We start from the raw sequence: 18,020 nt of genomic DNA on the forward strand, positions 1-18,020 counted from the left end.
GGCTTTATTTAGTGATGTGCTTTTGTACTAATCTGTCCTAAACTTCCGGTTTAGACGAAGGTGTGTGTGTGTGTGTGTGTGTGTGTGTGTGTGTGTAAGGTTCTGAGAATCTCAAGAGGAGATTAAGGATTATGAAAAGGATTTTCCTTGCCAACCTGTTCGTAAGCTTCAAGAGCAGATAACAGCTTGTCTTGACTGAGTGTTGTGTTGTCTGCAGTCAGCTGAGGACAGCAGATTCCAGGCCTGAACATCTTTTAGCCTCCTAAGAGACTACAGAAACCCTGCAGTAACACGGTTCTTCTGAAGTGAGCCAGGCTTTCAGGTTTATAATGAAAACACCTGCACCTTCACTTCAATCACAGTCATCATGCATATGGCTGTCACTCTTCTGTATGACTTGAACACCTTGCTTCATAGTGGGGCGCAAAGCGAAGTACTCAAAATATCCATCTTTGACAGTTCAGTTCTGATGGTAAGCTTGTTGTAAGTAGGATGTTGCCTACTTTAAAAATAAATAAAGGTGTCAAAAGGGTTCTTTAGAGCTAGACCATAGAACAGTGATCACCAGCTCACCGACTGCTCCTGTAGAGTTTAGTACCAAGATGTATCTAACATGCCCCCACAACCCACCTTATGCTCATGCTTCTGATCCAGCCAATGAAGAACTTCTGAAGAAGTTAATTAGCTGAAAGAGATGATTCTCTGAAGTACCATTTTTAAATAGATGTGTGAGTGCAGGGATAAGTTTAAAGAACTTATACATAATGTAAAGGTTCTATATAAATTAGGGGTGAGATAAAATATCGACACGCCAACATATGTTATTACTTTCTTAAGTGATACATTATCAATGCACTTGCCAAATTTTGATTTATTTATTGAAGCATGCATGCACTGTAAATGCTCTAAACGGACTCCCCCTCCAATTTCATTAACCAGATTTACCACTTAATGACTCCACATGGTGGCGCTAATCAAATGATTAGGGTAAACCTGCGGTGAAGAAAAAGAAACTCACAGAAATACAGTATTGAAGAGACAAACGAAATAGGCAAATAATATGTGATTTGCACTTTTTAGTTAAAATAAAGTACACAGGCAGCACAACGAACATGCATAGCCACCTTCTTCGTCATCATCCTGAAAGCAGCTATCATTGCCACAAAATCAGCCTACAATTAACAGTTTTTAAAGCTAAACTTCCTTTTATGTCCCTGAGAGCTACCACTATCACTATGTCTTATTTACAAGGACCTTTGCCCAAACAGTGCAATCGAAAATTAAGGTTCGACTGGAACCAAGACACAATGTACTGTGATTTATTTATTGTTTCCCTGCAAGTTTACACAGATAGAAAATATTTTAGTGAGGCACAGCTGCGTTCTTCCTTTTGACGTTTTAAACTCAGAACTCTTCTGCTTTCTGGCAGTATATGGCTATTTTATATGGTTACAGTATATGGCAACATGCAACAGCTGCTCTATATACCTGCACACTTTATGAACAGCTGCTCTACATACTTGCACATATGCACACATAACTTTAATTTTTCTTTCAACTTTGTGCATAAAACTGTACTTTTTTACTATTGTTTTTAGTGTTATTCTTATATTGTCTATTTTTTTCTATTTTCTTCTAAGATTATATTAAGATTATATTTGCTGAATGGAGGAACAGCCAAATAAGAATTTCATTGTACAGTACTGTTCTGCTGTGGTTATGACAATAAAACTCTTGAATCTTACACTAAAATGATGAGTGTGTGTGTGTTAAAGAAGCATTAAGCTAAGCTATGCATTTTGTTGTACATTGTTTCACATTAGTTGTTAAATTTTGTGAAACTGACACTAATAAATACATAATTCCTGTTATTTGCCTGTTTAGGGGGATATTATTTTCTTTAGTTACACAGACATTGTGATGTATCATAGAGGATTGTCTTGCAATACATCGCCGTATAATGAGATCATTATTATCATGGGCAACATATCATGATAATATTGTACTGTGAGATGCCCTGTGATTCCCACCCCTAATAAGCCGCTTCTCCGTCAGGGTCGCGGGACCCCTAATATCAATTTTAATAACATTATTTTTAGGAGTGAATAGCAGGTGGTGAATCAGTATCAGCAATAAGTTTGGAATCATTTCAAAAGTCTTTCAACAACTCCATAATCTGCTCCCACAGCACAGCCACAATTATATCATAACACACATCATTAGGATGATTGGTTTGTACTTTTCCACAATATGAATCAAGTGGAGCAGAATTGATAGTTTTCAGGTGTAGGGGGCACCTGGCAGAACAACGACATTCCATTTTTATCTATTTATTCACTCTTTTCTGTTAAATCCAGCTTAGTGTGGCAATGTTTACCAAAGACAATATAACTTCAGCGTGGATTTTTTAACACATTTGTATTTTGGGGACAAAAGGTACTGTACTGTCACTTAATCCTCAGATTTAGTAATTATGGCACCTATAACAACAAATCAGTTCTCAGCCAGCTGGAAAAAAAAGAAAAAAGACAATAAACAGACGTGCTCTGCAAAAGAAAGGCAGTGTGTCATCTCTTAGAGACAGTTAGTCCTCAGGGGAAACTCTGCTAAGCTATATGTATGCATCTTCAACTTTTAATTAAGCAAAGACAAGAAAAAAACACACACATGCACACTCACACACGTAGTGGTGCTGCTGGGTGCTGAAGGATTTATCATCAGACTCTTTCTCAATCTAATTAAGGGTCATTTTGCATCATGGTCATATTTTTGCTGGCCCCTGCGATAGCAGTGCTTGTAATTAAATACAAGGAATTTAGCAACGCTAACAACCAGGGACTTTTTCGCATATGGGCATGTCAAATTTAATCCCTCATAATGACCTGTTTTTGTTCTTAATGACGTTTTCATCACGGATTAGTGCATTTTGTTGATGTCGTATTTGCAGTAATTTCTTTTTTTTTAATAATCTGTGCCAAAGTGATGAAGGTGGGCTGCAGAGCAGGAGAACGGTCTCACTCACCCCGGCACATTTGGGCAACCGACCAATCAACGCAGTTCAGAGCCAGCCACTACGCCACTAACACAGGCCCATGAAAAGTAATTATTATTTCATGCAATTAGAGGCCTGATAAGGTTCCATTATTGAAGAATGCAATTCAATCAGCGCCGTCTCGCTAATGCCCTTGTACCACTCCAGCTGCAATGTCACAGCTATGCTAAGAAAATGCTTTTCATCCCACCGGGGGATTTAAAGTTTACTCAAGCATTCTGAAGAGTCTGCAACTGCACCATTTCATCAACAAGCGCAATGTAACAGGATTTGTTTAGTCAACGCAGCGCCCTACTTAATGATTAATGCATGAATTTGTCACTCTATGTGTTTGTCACTGTGTGAATAAAGTGTATACAGGAACTGGAACTGTTTCATACAGACCCCCCAACCCCCTCTCAAAGATACACCTTGCTTGTGCATGCATAGATTGATACAGAGTTGCATGCCTGCCTGTCTTTCTCTCTCCATTTCTCTCTCTCCCTCTCTCTCTCTCTCTCTCCCTCTCTCTCTCTCTCTCTCTCTCTCTCTTTCTCTCTTTCTCTCTTTCTCTCTCTCTCTCTCTTTCTCTCTCCATCTCTCTCTCTCTCTCTCTCTCTCTCTCTCTCTCTCTCTCTCTCTCTCTCTCTCTCCCTCTCTCTCTCTCTCTCTCTCTCTCTCTTTCTCTCTTTCTCTCTTTCTCTCTCTCTCTCTCTTTCTCTCTCCATCTCTCTCTCTCTCTCTCTCTCTCTCTCTCTTTCTCTTTCTCTCTCTCTCTCTCTGAGGCATAATATGGATTAAAGCACCCAGGTGCATGTTAACACTGCCAGATTAAAACATAATAACTCCACTGTTTTCCATTTTTTAAATGTTATTTTTAGTATTTAGATTTATTTATGCATTTATTTTTTAGTTGAAAATGTCCATTGCATCATGACTGGTCAGAAAAGAGATGGTCCAAAAGGACTTTTTTGACCCATGCTGAGGTTTGAAAGGAGCTGTAGGGTGAGTAACCATATATATTTACTGCTTTAGCTTAGGTTATAAAAGCTAAGCTTGCTGAAGTCACTGCTCGAACTCTGTTAACACTACACACAGCATCCTTTCTGGTCTGATGCTGTCATAACCTCTGCCTTGATCAGGTGCCCCTGCTTGCCTGCCCTCTGGACCACTATGGAGCCTCCTGTATGTCCATTCACTTTCTTGCTGTGCAAAAAGCCACACCTGCATGCTCCACTCCTAATGATACTGGTGCCAGCACAGACTGTAACTAGAACTGTTCAAACATAGACACTGTTCAATTGCCTCACACTAAACTGGGTTTTTCACAAATTCATTCTAAGGTATCATTCTGATAGGCTTTAAACAGTAGTTTTTGCTCTTCATGGATTTAACTGTCATTTTTATTGTGATATGCTTCCAATAGTAGTGACTGACCTTCATAGATCTATTTCTCATTGTTACTCTGATAGCCCTCTAACAGTTGTCCTTTGTTATCATTGGTTAATCTAAATGGTTCTCTCCAATGACAGGCTAATTTATTTTCTTTTGTTCTATATTCACTATTGCATATTAATTGTCAAAGCTTATTTTCATTCATATTGCTCTAATGTTATTGCTTTGCCATCAACTGTTGACCAGAGGAGGATGGGCTCACCCTTGAGTCTTGATTCCTGTCAGGGTTTCTTCCTCTTGCTCTTTCTTTCATTATTGCTGTTGTATGTGGCTCATTTGGGACTTTGGGACCCAAATTTACTGTAAGTGACAATCTGCGTTGCAAAAAGTGCTAAATTACTAAATTCAGGTGTTTCATTCAGTCCAAATTGCCACAGGTGTATAAAGTCAAGAAAAAAATGGGTGGCTCTAAAGAGCTCACTGAATTTGAGTGCGGTACCTTAATAGGATGCCTCTGCTGTCAGTGTGCAAGTCAGTTTGCAAAATTTCTTTCTTCCTTTGACATTACACAATCAACTGTTATGGGTATTGGTAGCATCTAGGAATTACAGCAACTCAGACCACAGAAATTTACAGAGCGGGGTCACTGAGTGACTGAGTGCTGAGGCACACAGTAGATAAAATCAATGCTCTGCTGACTTAATAACTGCAGAATTCTAAACCTCCTCTGTCATTAACATCAGCACATAAAGTGTGCGCCCCAAGCTAAATGGCATGGTTTCCATAGTCAAGCAGATGCATGCAAGCCTTCCATCAATAAGTACAATGCCAAACACTGGATGGAATGATGTACAGCATGCCGCCCCTGGACCCTGGAGCATATTCTGTGGAAACAAATCATGCTTCTTTATCTCCAAGTTTGATGGATGAGTCTTGGTTTGGTGAATGCCAGGAGAACATAACCTGCCTGACAGCATTGTGCCAATACAGTTTGGTGGAGGAAGGATAATGCAATGGGGTTGCTTTTTATAGGGGTTGGCCTAGGCCCATTAGTTCCAGTGAAGCGAAATCTTAATGCACCAAGACATTTTGGACATTTGTATGCTTCCAACTTTATGGGAGGTTTGGGGAAGGCCTTTTTCTGTTCCAGCATGACTGAGACCCAGTGCACAAAGCAAGGTCCATAAAAGCATGGCTGGGTGAGGTTGGTGTTGGAGAACTTGACGGGCCCTCACAGTACCCTGACCTCAACTCCATCAAACACCTTCGGGATTAATTAGAACAGAGATTGTGAGCCAGGCCCTCCCGTCCAACAACAGTGTTTGACTTCACAAATCCTCATGTGGATGAACAGGTACAAATTCCCACAAACACATTAAAATCTTACAGAAAGCTTCCTAGAAGAGTGGATGTTCTTAAGTAGGGACCAACTCCATATTAATGCCTAAGGATTTAGAATGGAATGTCATAAAAGCTACTGTAAGTGTAATGTGTAGCCGCCCCAATACTTGGCCACATCCCCTATAGAGTATTTGGTCAACTAACTGCACTACTGGAATTTCTAACATGACATCCACTGCAAACAGTGCAGTATATCAAGATACTGATGGATTCACAGACACTGTTTACCTATTGATCAGCTGTCTGATTTTGGAGATGCAAAGTTGTATTACAAAGTTTGTAAAACAAAATTCTACAATTCACAAGTCTTTCCAGGTAACAGTTTAACCAAAGTCATTTTGGCTCACTGTGGAAGCCGCTGAAAAGACTCTACTTCAGAGAGAAAATGCAGTGAAGAAAGACAAATGTTAAGAAAGAAAACAGTTTGAAGCAGGGCATGGTTCTTTCTTTCTTTTTTTCCCCCCAAGTCAGTCATCTGTGTGACTTTAAAAGGCACTTACAGTCTGCACAACTGTGTAGCTCTGATTTTGAAACAGTAGGCTGTCAGTCTTTTAAGACGCTTGAACCAGAGTTTGATAGAAGAAAAACCTAAAAGTCTCATCGAAATGAAACATAAAACAGTGAACATACGCATTGCAGTCACAATGTTAAAGCTTTTGTCATAAATAAGTTCTCCTGAATTCATTCCTAAAAGCCATTTTATTTTAGACTACTTCTCTCACCTGGACAAACTAAACAGCAGCTGACTGAAAGTAGCATCAAGACCTTCCCTTTCAGAAGACGTGGAAATCTGTCATGTCATTCTATCAAATCATTAAATTGCAATTACATGACCCAAAAAGCTACACAGACAGATGAATGAAGTGCTCTCTGTTAAATATTTTCTTGGGCCGGGTAGAGCTAATTGAGTTCCAGATGTCACTGTAGAATGATATGATGATGGCTGGAATCACGACCAACTACCCACATACTTCATATGTGTTAACTCAGACTTGAGATCCTTCATTTGACTAAGACAAAATCAAACAGATATATACTTAATAGTACTGGATGTCTACCTCTAAATACATGAGTCTCAAGTATTTGCTTTGTTATTCCATGACAGACCAGATAATCCACAGCAAAGCTCCTCTATCAAACACAGTTGTCCACACCTGTGAGCCCTGTGCTCTTATTTTCTCTGAACAATTAAACCCTTATTGTGGCTACAGTAGATGATAATATTTATTACAGATTTATGTTGAATGTAATTCATACTAAACTTTGTTTCCTTCATGGTAAAATTGTTTTTTAGAATTAATTATTTTGTATTAGTATGTAATGCTAAAACCATTTGATTTAGTTGTATTTATAATCAATGCAAAAACCATAATGATGCGCTTGGTCAAGTTCCAGTAGAACAAAAAACAGGAATACTGTGGTCAGGCAATTAACAGAGGCACCAGGGATTTTCTAACATGACATCCAATGACACCCATTGCGAATAGTCCAGTATATCAAGATGCTAATGGATTCACAGCCACTGTTTACCAGTTGGCGTGGACAAGGGAGCCATGTTTCACAAGTCCGACAAGGCTGCGAGGCAAACATAGAGAGCAGACATGCATCCGGCCAAAATGATGATGGCTGTCAAAACTCCGACCCAAGCCAATAATTCACCCGACTTTTCTGAGCTCACAATGCCACATCCTGCTGCACTAAGCTAACTAGGTACGTAGATGTTATCGATCACGGCCAACTGTTGCACGAAAGTGATGAAATATGGGCAACAAAAGAAGAAGAAGTGACTACTAGATTTATAATAAACTCTGTATACCATGTACAAAAGAGTTTACCTGAACCCTTAGAAGTTGAAATTATTGTAGGTGACATCAGCATTTATTTGTTTCATTTTGTGAAGAGGATAAAAAAAAACAATACATTTGCCACAGTTTGTCTTTTCTTGACATTTTGAAAGATGAGAAAAAGTCAACAAACTCAAAGCTGTCAATGCAGAATTCAAATGGAATGGAAATGTGGTTATTACATAAACTGTGTAATTATGTAATTACATTTTAATATTATGGCAAAACTACAATTTGAGACTTCTACAGTTTAAACAGTCTTGTATAATGACAATACATTTACCACTGCATATGACAGTTTCAAGTCAAGACTTGTCAAGGTTGCTTGCTTAGGCATGTACGAATACTATTGGAAACTGGAAGGAATGGACATAAATGAAGCTTCTTGAGTGTAGTAATACTGTTTTATACAACCCCAATTCCAATGAAGTTGGGATGTTGTGTAAAACATAAATAAAAACAGAATACGATGATTTGCAAATCCTTTTCAACCTATATTTAATTGAATACACTACAAAGACAAGATATTTAATGTTCAAACAGATAAACTTTATTGTTTTTTGCAAATATTCACTCATTTTGAATTTGATGCCTGCAACACGTTCCAAAGAAGTTGGGACATGGGCAACAAAAGACTGGGAGAGTTGAGGAATGCTCAAAAAACACCTATTTGGAACATTCCACAGGTGAACAGGTTAATTGGAAACAGGTCATGATTGGATATAAAGGGAGCATCCCTGCAAGTCATTCACAAGAAAGGATGGGGCGAGGTTCACCACTTTGTGAACAACTGCGTGAGCAAATAGTCCAACAGTTTAAGAACGTTTCTCAACGTGCAATTGCAAGGAATTTAGGGATTTCAGCATCTACAGTCCATAATACCATCAAAAGATTCAGAGAATCTGGATAAATCTCTGCAAGTAAGCAGCAAGGCAGAAAACCAAACATTGAATACCCGTGACCATCGATCCCTTAGGCGGCACTGCATTAAAAACCGACATCATTCTGTAACGGATATTACCACATGGGCTCAGGAACACTTCAGAAAACCATTGTCAGCGAACACAGTTCATCGCACCGTCTACAAGCGCAAGTTAAAACTCTGCCATGCAAAGCGAAAGCCATATATCAACAACACCCAGAAACGCCGCCGGCTTCTCTGGGCCCGAGCTCATCTGAGATGGACTGACACAAAGTGGAAAAGTGTCCTATGGTCTGACGAGTCCACATTTCAAATTGTTTTTGGAAATCATGGATGTCGTGTCCTCCAGGCCAAAGAGGAAAAGGACTGTCCGGACTGTTATCAGCACAAAGTTCAAAAGCCAGCATCTCTGATGGTGTGGGGGTGTGTTAGTGCCCATGGCATGGGTAACTTGCACATCTGTGAAGGCATCATTAATGCTGAAAGGTACATACAGGTTTTGGAGCAACATATGCTGCCATCCAAGACACGTCTTTTTCAGGGACATCCCTGCTTATTTCAGCAAGACAATGCCAAGCCACATTCTGCACGTGTTACAACAGCATGGCTTCACAGTAAAAGCCTGCAGTCCAGTCCTGTCTCCCATTGAAAATGTGTGGCACATTATGAAGGGCAAAATACGACAACTGAGACCCCAGACTGTTGAGCAACTGAAGTTGTACATCAAGCATGAATGAGAAAGAATTCCATCTACAAAGCTTCAACAATTAGTGTCCTCAGTTCCCAAACACTTATTGAGTGTTGTTAAAAGGAAAGGTGATGTAATACAGTGGTAAACATGCCCCTGTCCCAACTTCTTTGGAACGTGTTGCAGGCTTCAAATTCAAAATGAGTGAATATTTACAAAAAAACAATAAAGTTTGTCCGTTTGAACATTAAATATCTTGTCTTTGTATTGTATTCAATTGGATATAGGTTGAAAAGGATTTGCAAATCATTGTATTCTGTTTGTATTTATGTTTTACACAATGTCCCAACTTCATTGGAATTGGGGTTGTAGTAATCTTGTATATTGCTGTTTCACCTTCATAAGATATCCAAAATTATTTCTATAAATGTATTATTTAAGACAGAACCAAAGCTAGTAACTAGATGCAGTGCTTACCTTCCCCACATACTGTGCATCTGGTCCAATGTGCTCCTCCAAGACAAAGAACTGGTTCCATATCCAGCCTCGTTTTGGCCTATGGTGGACCTCTGTCTCCCCATCTTTAGTCTGGTTGTGACTGTGGGTCAGGTTGTGGTTCCTGGAGATCACTTTGGCTTGTCCATGGTGGCTTGCCCCACAGCCCCTCTCCAAGAAGCAGAGACACAAAAGCACAGGGCACAGACAGGACGTTGGGCTCACCTTCATGATGGCGAGTCTGAACAATATTCCCAGTATTCCAAATTCTTGGGATTTCCCAAAGTATCACAATATTCCAAATAATTGAGATATTCCAGGAGCAATTATATTCCTATGGATGTGAATGACCTTCTTGTCCAATTCTTCTTCCTCCTCACCTTCAGCTACCTCCACTGATGCGGCACCCCTCCTTGGTGGTCTTTTAGAAGGGCTAGATCCAAGCAAATAGAGGGCCAGGGTCAGAGGTCCATAAAGCTTCGTGGATGCTCATGTTTCAGTTTTCCATCTCAGGAAGCAGACAGAAGTGCATTTACATAATGGACTCCACAGGGTCTTGACTCAGGAAACAATTGTTGTCACCTTTAGAAAGGCTCTAGTGAAGTTACAAAGAAACACACACCATCTTGAGTATCCTGTGAGGAAAAAAAGGAGAATGTAAGCTTGATATTTATATTATACAATTAAGGGTGTAACACAAAAAGATAATATTACACAGAGCATATTTACAGCCATGTTCACGCACACAGCCCCACTGTATGCTTAATTATTTAGTATTGTACAATGCTGTGCATAAGTCAGAGACCACCAGTTCTTTTCCCAGAGTCACTGACATTATGTTACCTTTCAAAGAGACATTGACTTTCACACAAGCTCCTACCCACATGCACCTTAGCTGCCTTGCAAAGTTCTTTTCTATGTGCATCTGAAGTGGCTAAAGGAGATATTTCTGAGAAAATTATATATAAGATAATCTACTAAGGAATGAGAAAGTCAAAGAAAAATAAATGAAAAAAACAATAGTTTCCAAAAATATTAAAAGATATAGAGAAAATCGCTATGGTCCGAAAAAATGTGTAGCTGTCCAGAAGCTGTTACTGAGAAAAGGACAAAGACAAAATAGGGAACATTAAAAAAATGAACACTTGCACTAAAACACGATAACTGATTCCTCAGATTATGAAAAGCAGGAAGTACAACCTCTAAGACGAAACTTTGGATGTGTTTACAAAAAAAAAAAATTCTTTATGAAGTCTCCCAAATATAAGTGTCAGGGTTCCTGGATCTCAAACAAATGCTATCTTATGGACTTCAACTCCCAAGATGCACCAGTCAGTAACATGACCTAGCCAACCAATCATCCATCATTCATCAGATCTCAATCACCAGAATTCTAACTGTCCACCTGTTTCCTCTTGTACATATACCTGTCTGTCTGATTCTTTCATTGTAAAGTATTGCCTCTGTTTTCAACCCTGTTGTGCCTATCATTGCTGTTTCTTGGATTTCTCCCTTTGACTAAGGTTACTGCTTTGTTTGCTCTTTGGTTTCAATCCTCACTCATTTCCTTACTACTCTTTTTGTCTTATACCACATACTGTGTTTTGCTCTTTTGGATTTTGATCTGGTCTGGTGTTAACTCTACTCCTTTGGATAATTTTTAATTTAATAAACCTTATGACTTATTTTATATCTGCGAGTGTCTGGTTTGTTCATCCAGCATTACAATAAGTTGTAAGAAGGGCAAAGGATGCACACAGTAAATAATAATACTATTAATACTACTACTAATAAAAATATTACACTTATTTGTAGAGGCTTCTGTATCCTGCCTTCCACCCCATGACAGCGGGGATAGGCTCCAAGACCCCCTCGTGACCTAGAAGGACAAGTGGTTTACATGATGTGTGGGTGTGTGTGTGTGTGTGTGTGTGTGTGTGTGTGTGTGTGTGTGTGTGGAGGCTTCTGTGTAATTCTCTATGTTTTCTGCTTTTTTCCTGATGCTAATCCATAAACAATAAATAAAGGCATGCAACTAATTCATCTTTTAATGTTATCAAGGCTGCAGGTCATATTAAGAAAATGCATTTTCCTCTATTGTGGCAGTCTAAATAATAACTGAATCAGAGAAAATGCAATGGGTTGAAAAGGGGAGTGTTTTACCAGCATGAAACATAATAAACCAACCAAATATGGACTAACAAAAGATGAAACTTGAGAGCCCTATTTTAAAATCAATCTGATGAAAACTTAGCTTCCCTAAACTGCACTATTTGTGAGCATTTCAAAGCAGAGATGGAGAGGTTAGCACTGCATATATTTGAGTGCTGAAAATGAATTCGGGTACTGACAGCTCGCATTCACTTACACTAATAGTTTGTCACACACTGGCAGAACATCAAGATTTTGTGAAAGCGCATTTACTGAAAGTGCAAGCTTTTTTTTAGTGTACACTGAAATTAAATACACAGTGTATTAAAATATGGACATGTATACACTCAAAAGAAGTTATCTTAAATAAATCTCAGTTAATTAAATAGTGGCTAAAACTAAAGGGGTCCGTATAACTTTACAAAATATATGAACTTCAATGATCACACATGACATCAAAAGAAGATGCAAATTTGCAAATTCCCTCATTTACTAGTGCTGCTTTTGTGACAACATTAGAAGACACTGATGGTATATTTCAGATGAGTAATTGCTGTGTATAATAACAGCACAGAATACAGATGAGTTGCAGATACACATGCACAAAGCTCTAAATCAGTCAGCTAATAGTGCAGAGCAGTCTCCAAATCTGTAGTCAAAAACAGGCACACTAGTCAAAAAAAACCAAAAAAAAAAAAACCAGGAGAAACATCAACCATGAGAAGTGCTTAGAGTACCAATTAAGATTATAGGAAGGCATCACAAATGACTTAGGAGCTTGTTGATAACTGCATAATTAGACCCAGGTGTGCTTAGAAGTGAAGTGGGTGGAACTGCAGCAGGTATAGTTTCAGAAGGCATAACGCTGCAGCTTTTTCACTGAAAAACACCTTATGAATTCACTGTCCTAACAAAACTATATATCTCCAAATTGGGAACTTTACACATGTTGATGTTTTGAAAAATGTTATGTCAAGTGGTTCCACACAACTGGATTAAATAGCTTCTAAGAAACATGACTGAGTAATGTGTACTCAATAAATTCAAATACGTTGTTCTGAAGCAAGGGTGCCCAATCCTGGTCATGGAGGTCTACCACCCTGCAGAGTTTAGCTCCAACCCCAATCTTGCACCCCTTGCTCCTTGCACAATCTTGTTCTTTGTTCCTTGTTTCACCATGTTGTTCCTGGAGGAATGTGATTTCACTCCACTGTGTACTTGTACATAGATGGAATGACAATAAAAGCCTCTTGACTTGACTTGACCCAGATAATAAAGGCCTTCAATGCCATATCAATATGTCTGAAATCTGCAGGGTGGTAGATCTTCAGGACCAGGATTGGGTACCCCTGCTCTAAAGTGAGTATATTCTAATTGGATTAAACTGGATTATTTTTATGTATTACTACTTTATGCAACTTACTATGATTATGTTCAGCTAATGAAAGAAGAACTATTTCAAGTTAGATCTATGTAGTTTAGCACATGCTAACTTTCACCCTCCGAGCTTGGTAACATGATGTGATATGAGAAGGCCTGGCTAGTGGGTGGAATTGGCAATGACTTAATTGTGGAGAAAACGAGGGTAAACAAAACAAACAAACAAAAGAAATATATGGAAAATATGGAGCATAAGGAAAATGCATATGCAAATAGATGGTGTCAGGACCCCTGGGAAAGAAGTTGAGTTTTATGCTCATTCAACTCAAACTTTTAGCTCATAAATTGTTCATTTCTACTCAGAAAGTAAGGTTTGTGCTCCAAGCTCAGTGTATGACATAAAAATCAACTTGGCTGCTCACATCATCAATAGTAATAAAGTTTTCTTTATTACTCATTTCTCTGCTTTTAAATCATATTTGCTTTAGATCAGTCAACATACATAAATAGTAGCTGGTTAAATCTGTAACACTAAGTATAAAGTTCACTGTTTTGAGAAGGACGTTACAGTTACCACTCATGTTACTAATATTAGCAAGTTTTGCTAACAACACTTGCATTCATGGAGAAGTCATGTTTCTTTCTTCTTTGTAGCTTAAACATGCATTGACTGAAAATGACACAATTCCAAGCTCTGACTTTCCACTTCCAAGTCAAGATGTATGTAGAATTACTGCTCGTCTGACAACTCACTGTATTTCTTTGAAACAAAGTTTTATTTAGTTATATGTATTTATTAATTCACTTCAAAGAGAGGAAACTGATCAAAACCAACAAAAGATTGATTTTGATTTTTGAGATCAGGAAAAGGCAAAAAGGGCCCTTTTAACTTAACTCTTAATTATGTAAGGTAATATAGCAAGATTTTATTCTAAGCAGTTCTGAACAATTTCTATTGGTCCATTCACACAATGTAGAGGCCAGTTGCAGTACTCATAGGATCTAAAGCGATAAATGTCAAATGCAATGGAGATAACTTGGCTTTGACTTTGTTGCAAGGAGATAATCTTATTCTGCTGTGTAGCCACAAACAATATAGCGCAATATAAAAGGCAGCTGTTGGTTAAAAATGGTGTAGAAAATAGTACCAAAAATACAAGCAAAATAAACAATTATGCAGTTTTGACACAGCAGTTTCAAGACACCTTTCACACATGCGATTACATGCCTCAGTTGCAGCCACTGATGACATGTACAAAGGGAGCTAGGTGTTAAAACAGGCCTAATGCCTACAGCTCAGCGCAACAGAGAGAGGGGGAACTGGGCACAGCATCAGAGAAGAGAGGGAAGAAAAGGAAAAGGGTGGCCAGGGATGAGACACGGAGAAAGAGAAAGGACAGGGGAGAAAGGGTGTGAATGCAATGCAGCCAAGACTATATTAACTGATAGAAAACCAAGTTAAAGCTAGACTATCAAGGACGCCTGCTCCGAAAGAAAAGGCTGTCAGTATAGCATTAATTCCACAAAAGTGAAAAAATCTCAGATTTTACCCATGACATGCCTAGAAAAGAAAAAAAAAAATCCTTTGTGCTTTTAGCTTTAGTTCCAAACCTCTACCCTTATTTCACTGACGTGTGTAGGAAGACACTGAGTAAACACCTAATGCTTATTAGCATCAAATCTGATGCTAACAGACAACAGCGGTTTTATTTATTTATTTTTGTTAAACACGGGAGTTGTTGTTTTAAACTACCCTACAATAATTATATTTCTAATGCATCAACCATAAGTTGCCACACAGTAATAAGCCCCTTGCCCTGCAGTGCAGCGCTGTGTGGCAGGGCTAGGAGCACTGTTTGGATCAGCTTTGGCAGTATGTGTTTAGGATTTGGAGAGCTTGAGTGTGAGTGGTAATTCTGGCAGCTTTAGAGGTGCCCTTCAGTCAGAAGGCTGTTGGTCTGATTGTGTTGCTGATTGTAATTAAAATACCTCACTCTACATCTTCTTTTTATAGCCGCCCCAACACCTAGCCCTTTCAGCTCTCCTGCCTTCTGTCTTACAGCTCTATTTACTCAGAGGCTGCAGGCTGGTGCTAGCTTGCTTAACCTCACTTTTTGGTGAAGATTAGGATTCAGGTTAAAAGCTGATGCTAGACCTGCATTAGATAATAAAAAAAAACATCATTGATGGATTCTGGAAAGATTGCATTGACTAGTTTGAAAGCACAGTCGACCTCTCACATTTGTAAAAACAAAAGGTTTTCTATTAGGGATGTAATACTTCACAAAATTCATAATTTTGTTTGATATGATACAGTAGGTTCTACAGTTTTTCAAACAGAATCCACTTTCTATGATAACAATAGGGAAAGAAACTATATATATATGTAAGAAAATGGGTAGGGCAGCTGTAACGTGCTGCATGGGCATCTACTGCCACTGGATCTTATGTTACAGTAACAGTGCATTTTATCACAGATGAGTATCAGCCAGCATCTCATGTGCTGCAAACGAGCAGTGAATGAAAGCCTTCCAGTTCACTTACCACATCACTTCCATTTGATTTATTAATAAAATATATTGGAAGTAAACACATTATGAATCATTACAAATATTTTGCTTTAAAAGTACCAAGTCCTCACACAAATCCTGTATTGAAAAAAAGATGCCTCAAGATGCATTGATAATTGTTTTATAATCGCGTTGCGGCCCTCTGAATCATAAGCTAATCGAATTGTGAGGTGCCTAGTGATTCCCTCCCCTTTACTACTAGGTGTACATACTAGGTGGCTTTTTTCTACAGACATGATATCTGTCTGCTGCAATTGCAGTGCCCACCGTCCCAAGCATATTAAACCAGCGCAGGTTACCAGCCAGGTTTCTTAAAGAATCTCGTCTGCATACAATATCACATCACCCACTATGTTTAAAAGTTTGGTTATGTTCATGTGTGGGAATTGTAGTGTCTTGTTGTAGTTTGCATGAAATAATTTTTAGAACTGATGTGGTAAATCTATCTGGAAGGTAAATAAGGCACATGATTCAGGCAAAGGATGCCAAAATATAGCTAGAGGCAAATATAAAGAGTGTTTGAGAAGAAAAAGACAAGCAATGATGGCAGTAGGTGAAACGTGGCGAAAGGGTGATACTTTTCACATAATGTCATTTTAATTGTTACAAGCACAACTGATTTCTGTAATACTCTTCCAAAGAAAACAGTAAAACCTCTACAACTCATGCAAAATGAGGCAGCATGGATCCTAACAAAACCAAGAAAGAGAGATCATATCAGCCTCGTTTTGAAAAAAAAACTGCACTGGCTACTTGTACCTTTTAGAATAGTACTTTAAAGTTCTGCTGGAAGTTTTTAAGGCTCCAAGTGACCTTAAAGCACCTCACAGAATATGCGCCTGTCAGTTATTATGCTTCTAAACCGTGGAACTCACTTTCCCCTTCTATTACACAGGCAAGCTCAGTTCACGTGTTTAAGAAACATTATAAAATCTCTGTATTTTTTAAACTTAATTTAATTTGATCTGTCATTGTCACGATTGGCCCCTCCCAGTCCTGTACGTGTTTGTTTTGGTTTATTCCATGTGCGTTTGTTTTGGTGTTCTAGTCCTGCCCCTTGTTTGGTTACTCCTCCCCTAATTGTCTCCACCTGTTTTCCACCTGTCCCTTGTTATCCCTGTTGTATTTAAGCCCTGTGTTTGTACTTGGTCTTTGCTGGTCTTTGTTTTGGTCTTTCTTTGAATCTCTGTCTGTGTTGTTGATTGTATTCTGTCATGTCATGTCTGCACCCTGTTCTCTCTGTATTGGCTCAATGACCCTGGACCATTACGACCCTGATTTTGGATTTGCCCTTAATAAAAGTCGCTTACCTCCGCACATGCGTCCGCTACCTCGCTCAGTCACTACTGATATGAAAAGTGCTCTACATATAAAACATATTGTTCTTTTATTATTATACATTTTATTATTCTAGAGATAATTTTAGAGATGGTAAAGAAAATTAAACAGTATAAATGTATTAAATACATTTTCTAAGTCATGCATGAAACACTTAATAATGCACCAGAATTAGAAACAGAGGTGAGAAGAAATTTGGAAAGCAGGGTTACTGACAGAGAGGTGAGGAAAGTCTCATGTTTTTCTACATTATGCTTATTGTAGCTAATGTATGTACACTAACTGCCAAATGGTTCTCAGCCTCCATCATGAAATATACATAAACAGGTGGGATGAGCATACTTGCGCACACACACACACACACACACACACACACACACACACACACAGAGAAAGAGAAATTATCATTCCAAGCCTACTTGAATATTCATCAAGCATGTTCAGAATATCTTCTATTTATGACAACAGCATGGGGGGAAATGTGATATTTTTTGGTCATCTGTGTCCAACTGGCAGGAAAAGTAATGCAACACCTGCAGAAAATGACAGTTTTCTTTTCTGCACACTATTAAAAATGAGAAAACTGCTTGCAACAGATTATTCATTATGGTTGTTTCCACGAGTGAATGATTTCCTGACTGACTCAATTTCCTCCATATCCTCTTCTTGTCAAATGGGGCTATAAGGAACTTAGTTGATACTTAAGAATTTGCTCAAAAAAGATTTGTTCAGAAATATATATATATATATATATATATATATATATATATATATATATATATATATATATATATATATATATATA

At 38.4% G+C, this 18,020-nt stretch overlaps 1 protein-coding gene across 3 annotated transcripts in view; it reads right to left on the bottom strand.

The window, feature by feature from the left end:
* Window positions 1–18,020, bottom strand: part of LOC108430851 (cadherin-18) — a 214,639-nt gene that overhangs the window by 101,811 nt on the left and 94,808 nt on the right. For 2 of the 3 annotated variants that reach the window (XM_037544460.1, XM_017703642.2), the window contains exon 2: window positions 9,759–10,411. In XM_037544460.1, the coding sequence (XP_037400357.1) occupies window positions 9,759–10,007 (249 nt within the window). In that variant the 5' untranslated portion in view covers window positions 10,008–10,411. Of the gene's footprint in view, window positions 1–9,758; window positions 10,412–18,020 lie in introns of those variants that run through there. The other variant, XM_037544461.1, reaches the window with a different exon arrangement.

Source organism: Pygocentrus nattereri, chromosome 13 (genome assembly GCF_015220715.1).
Source record: "Pygocentrus nattereri isolate fPygNat1 chromosome 13, fPygNat1.pri, whole genome shotgun sequence".
Classification (NCBI taxonomy): Eukaryota; Metazoa; Chordata; class Actinopteri; order Characiformes; family Serrasalmidae; genus Pygocentrus; species Pygocentrus nattereri.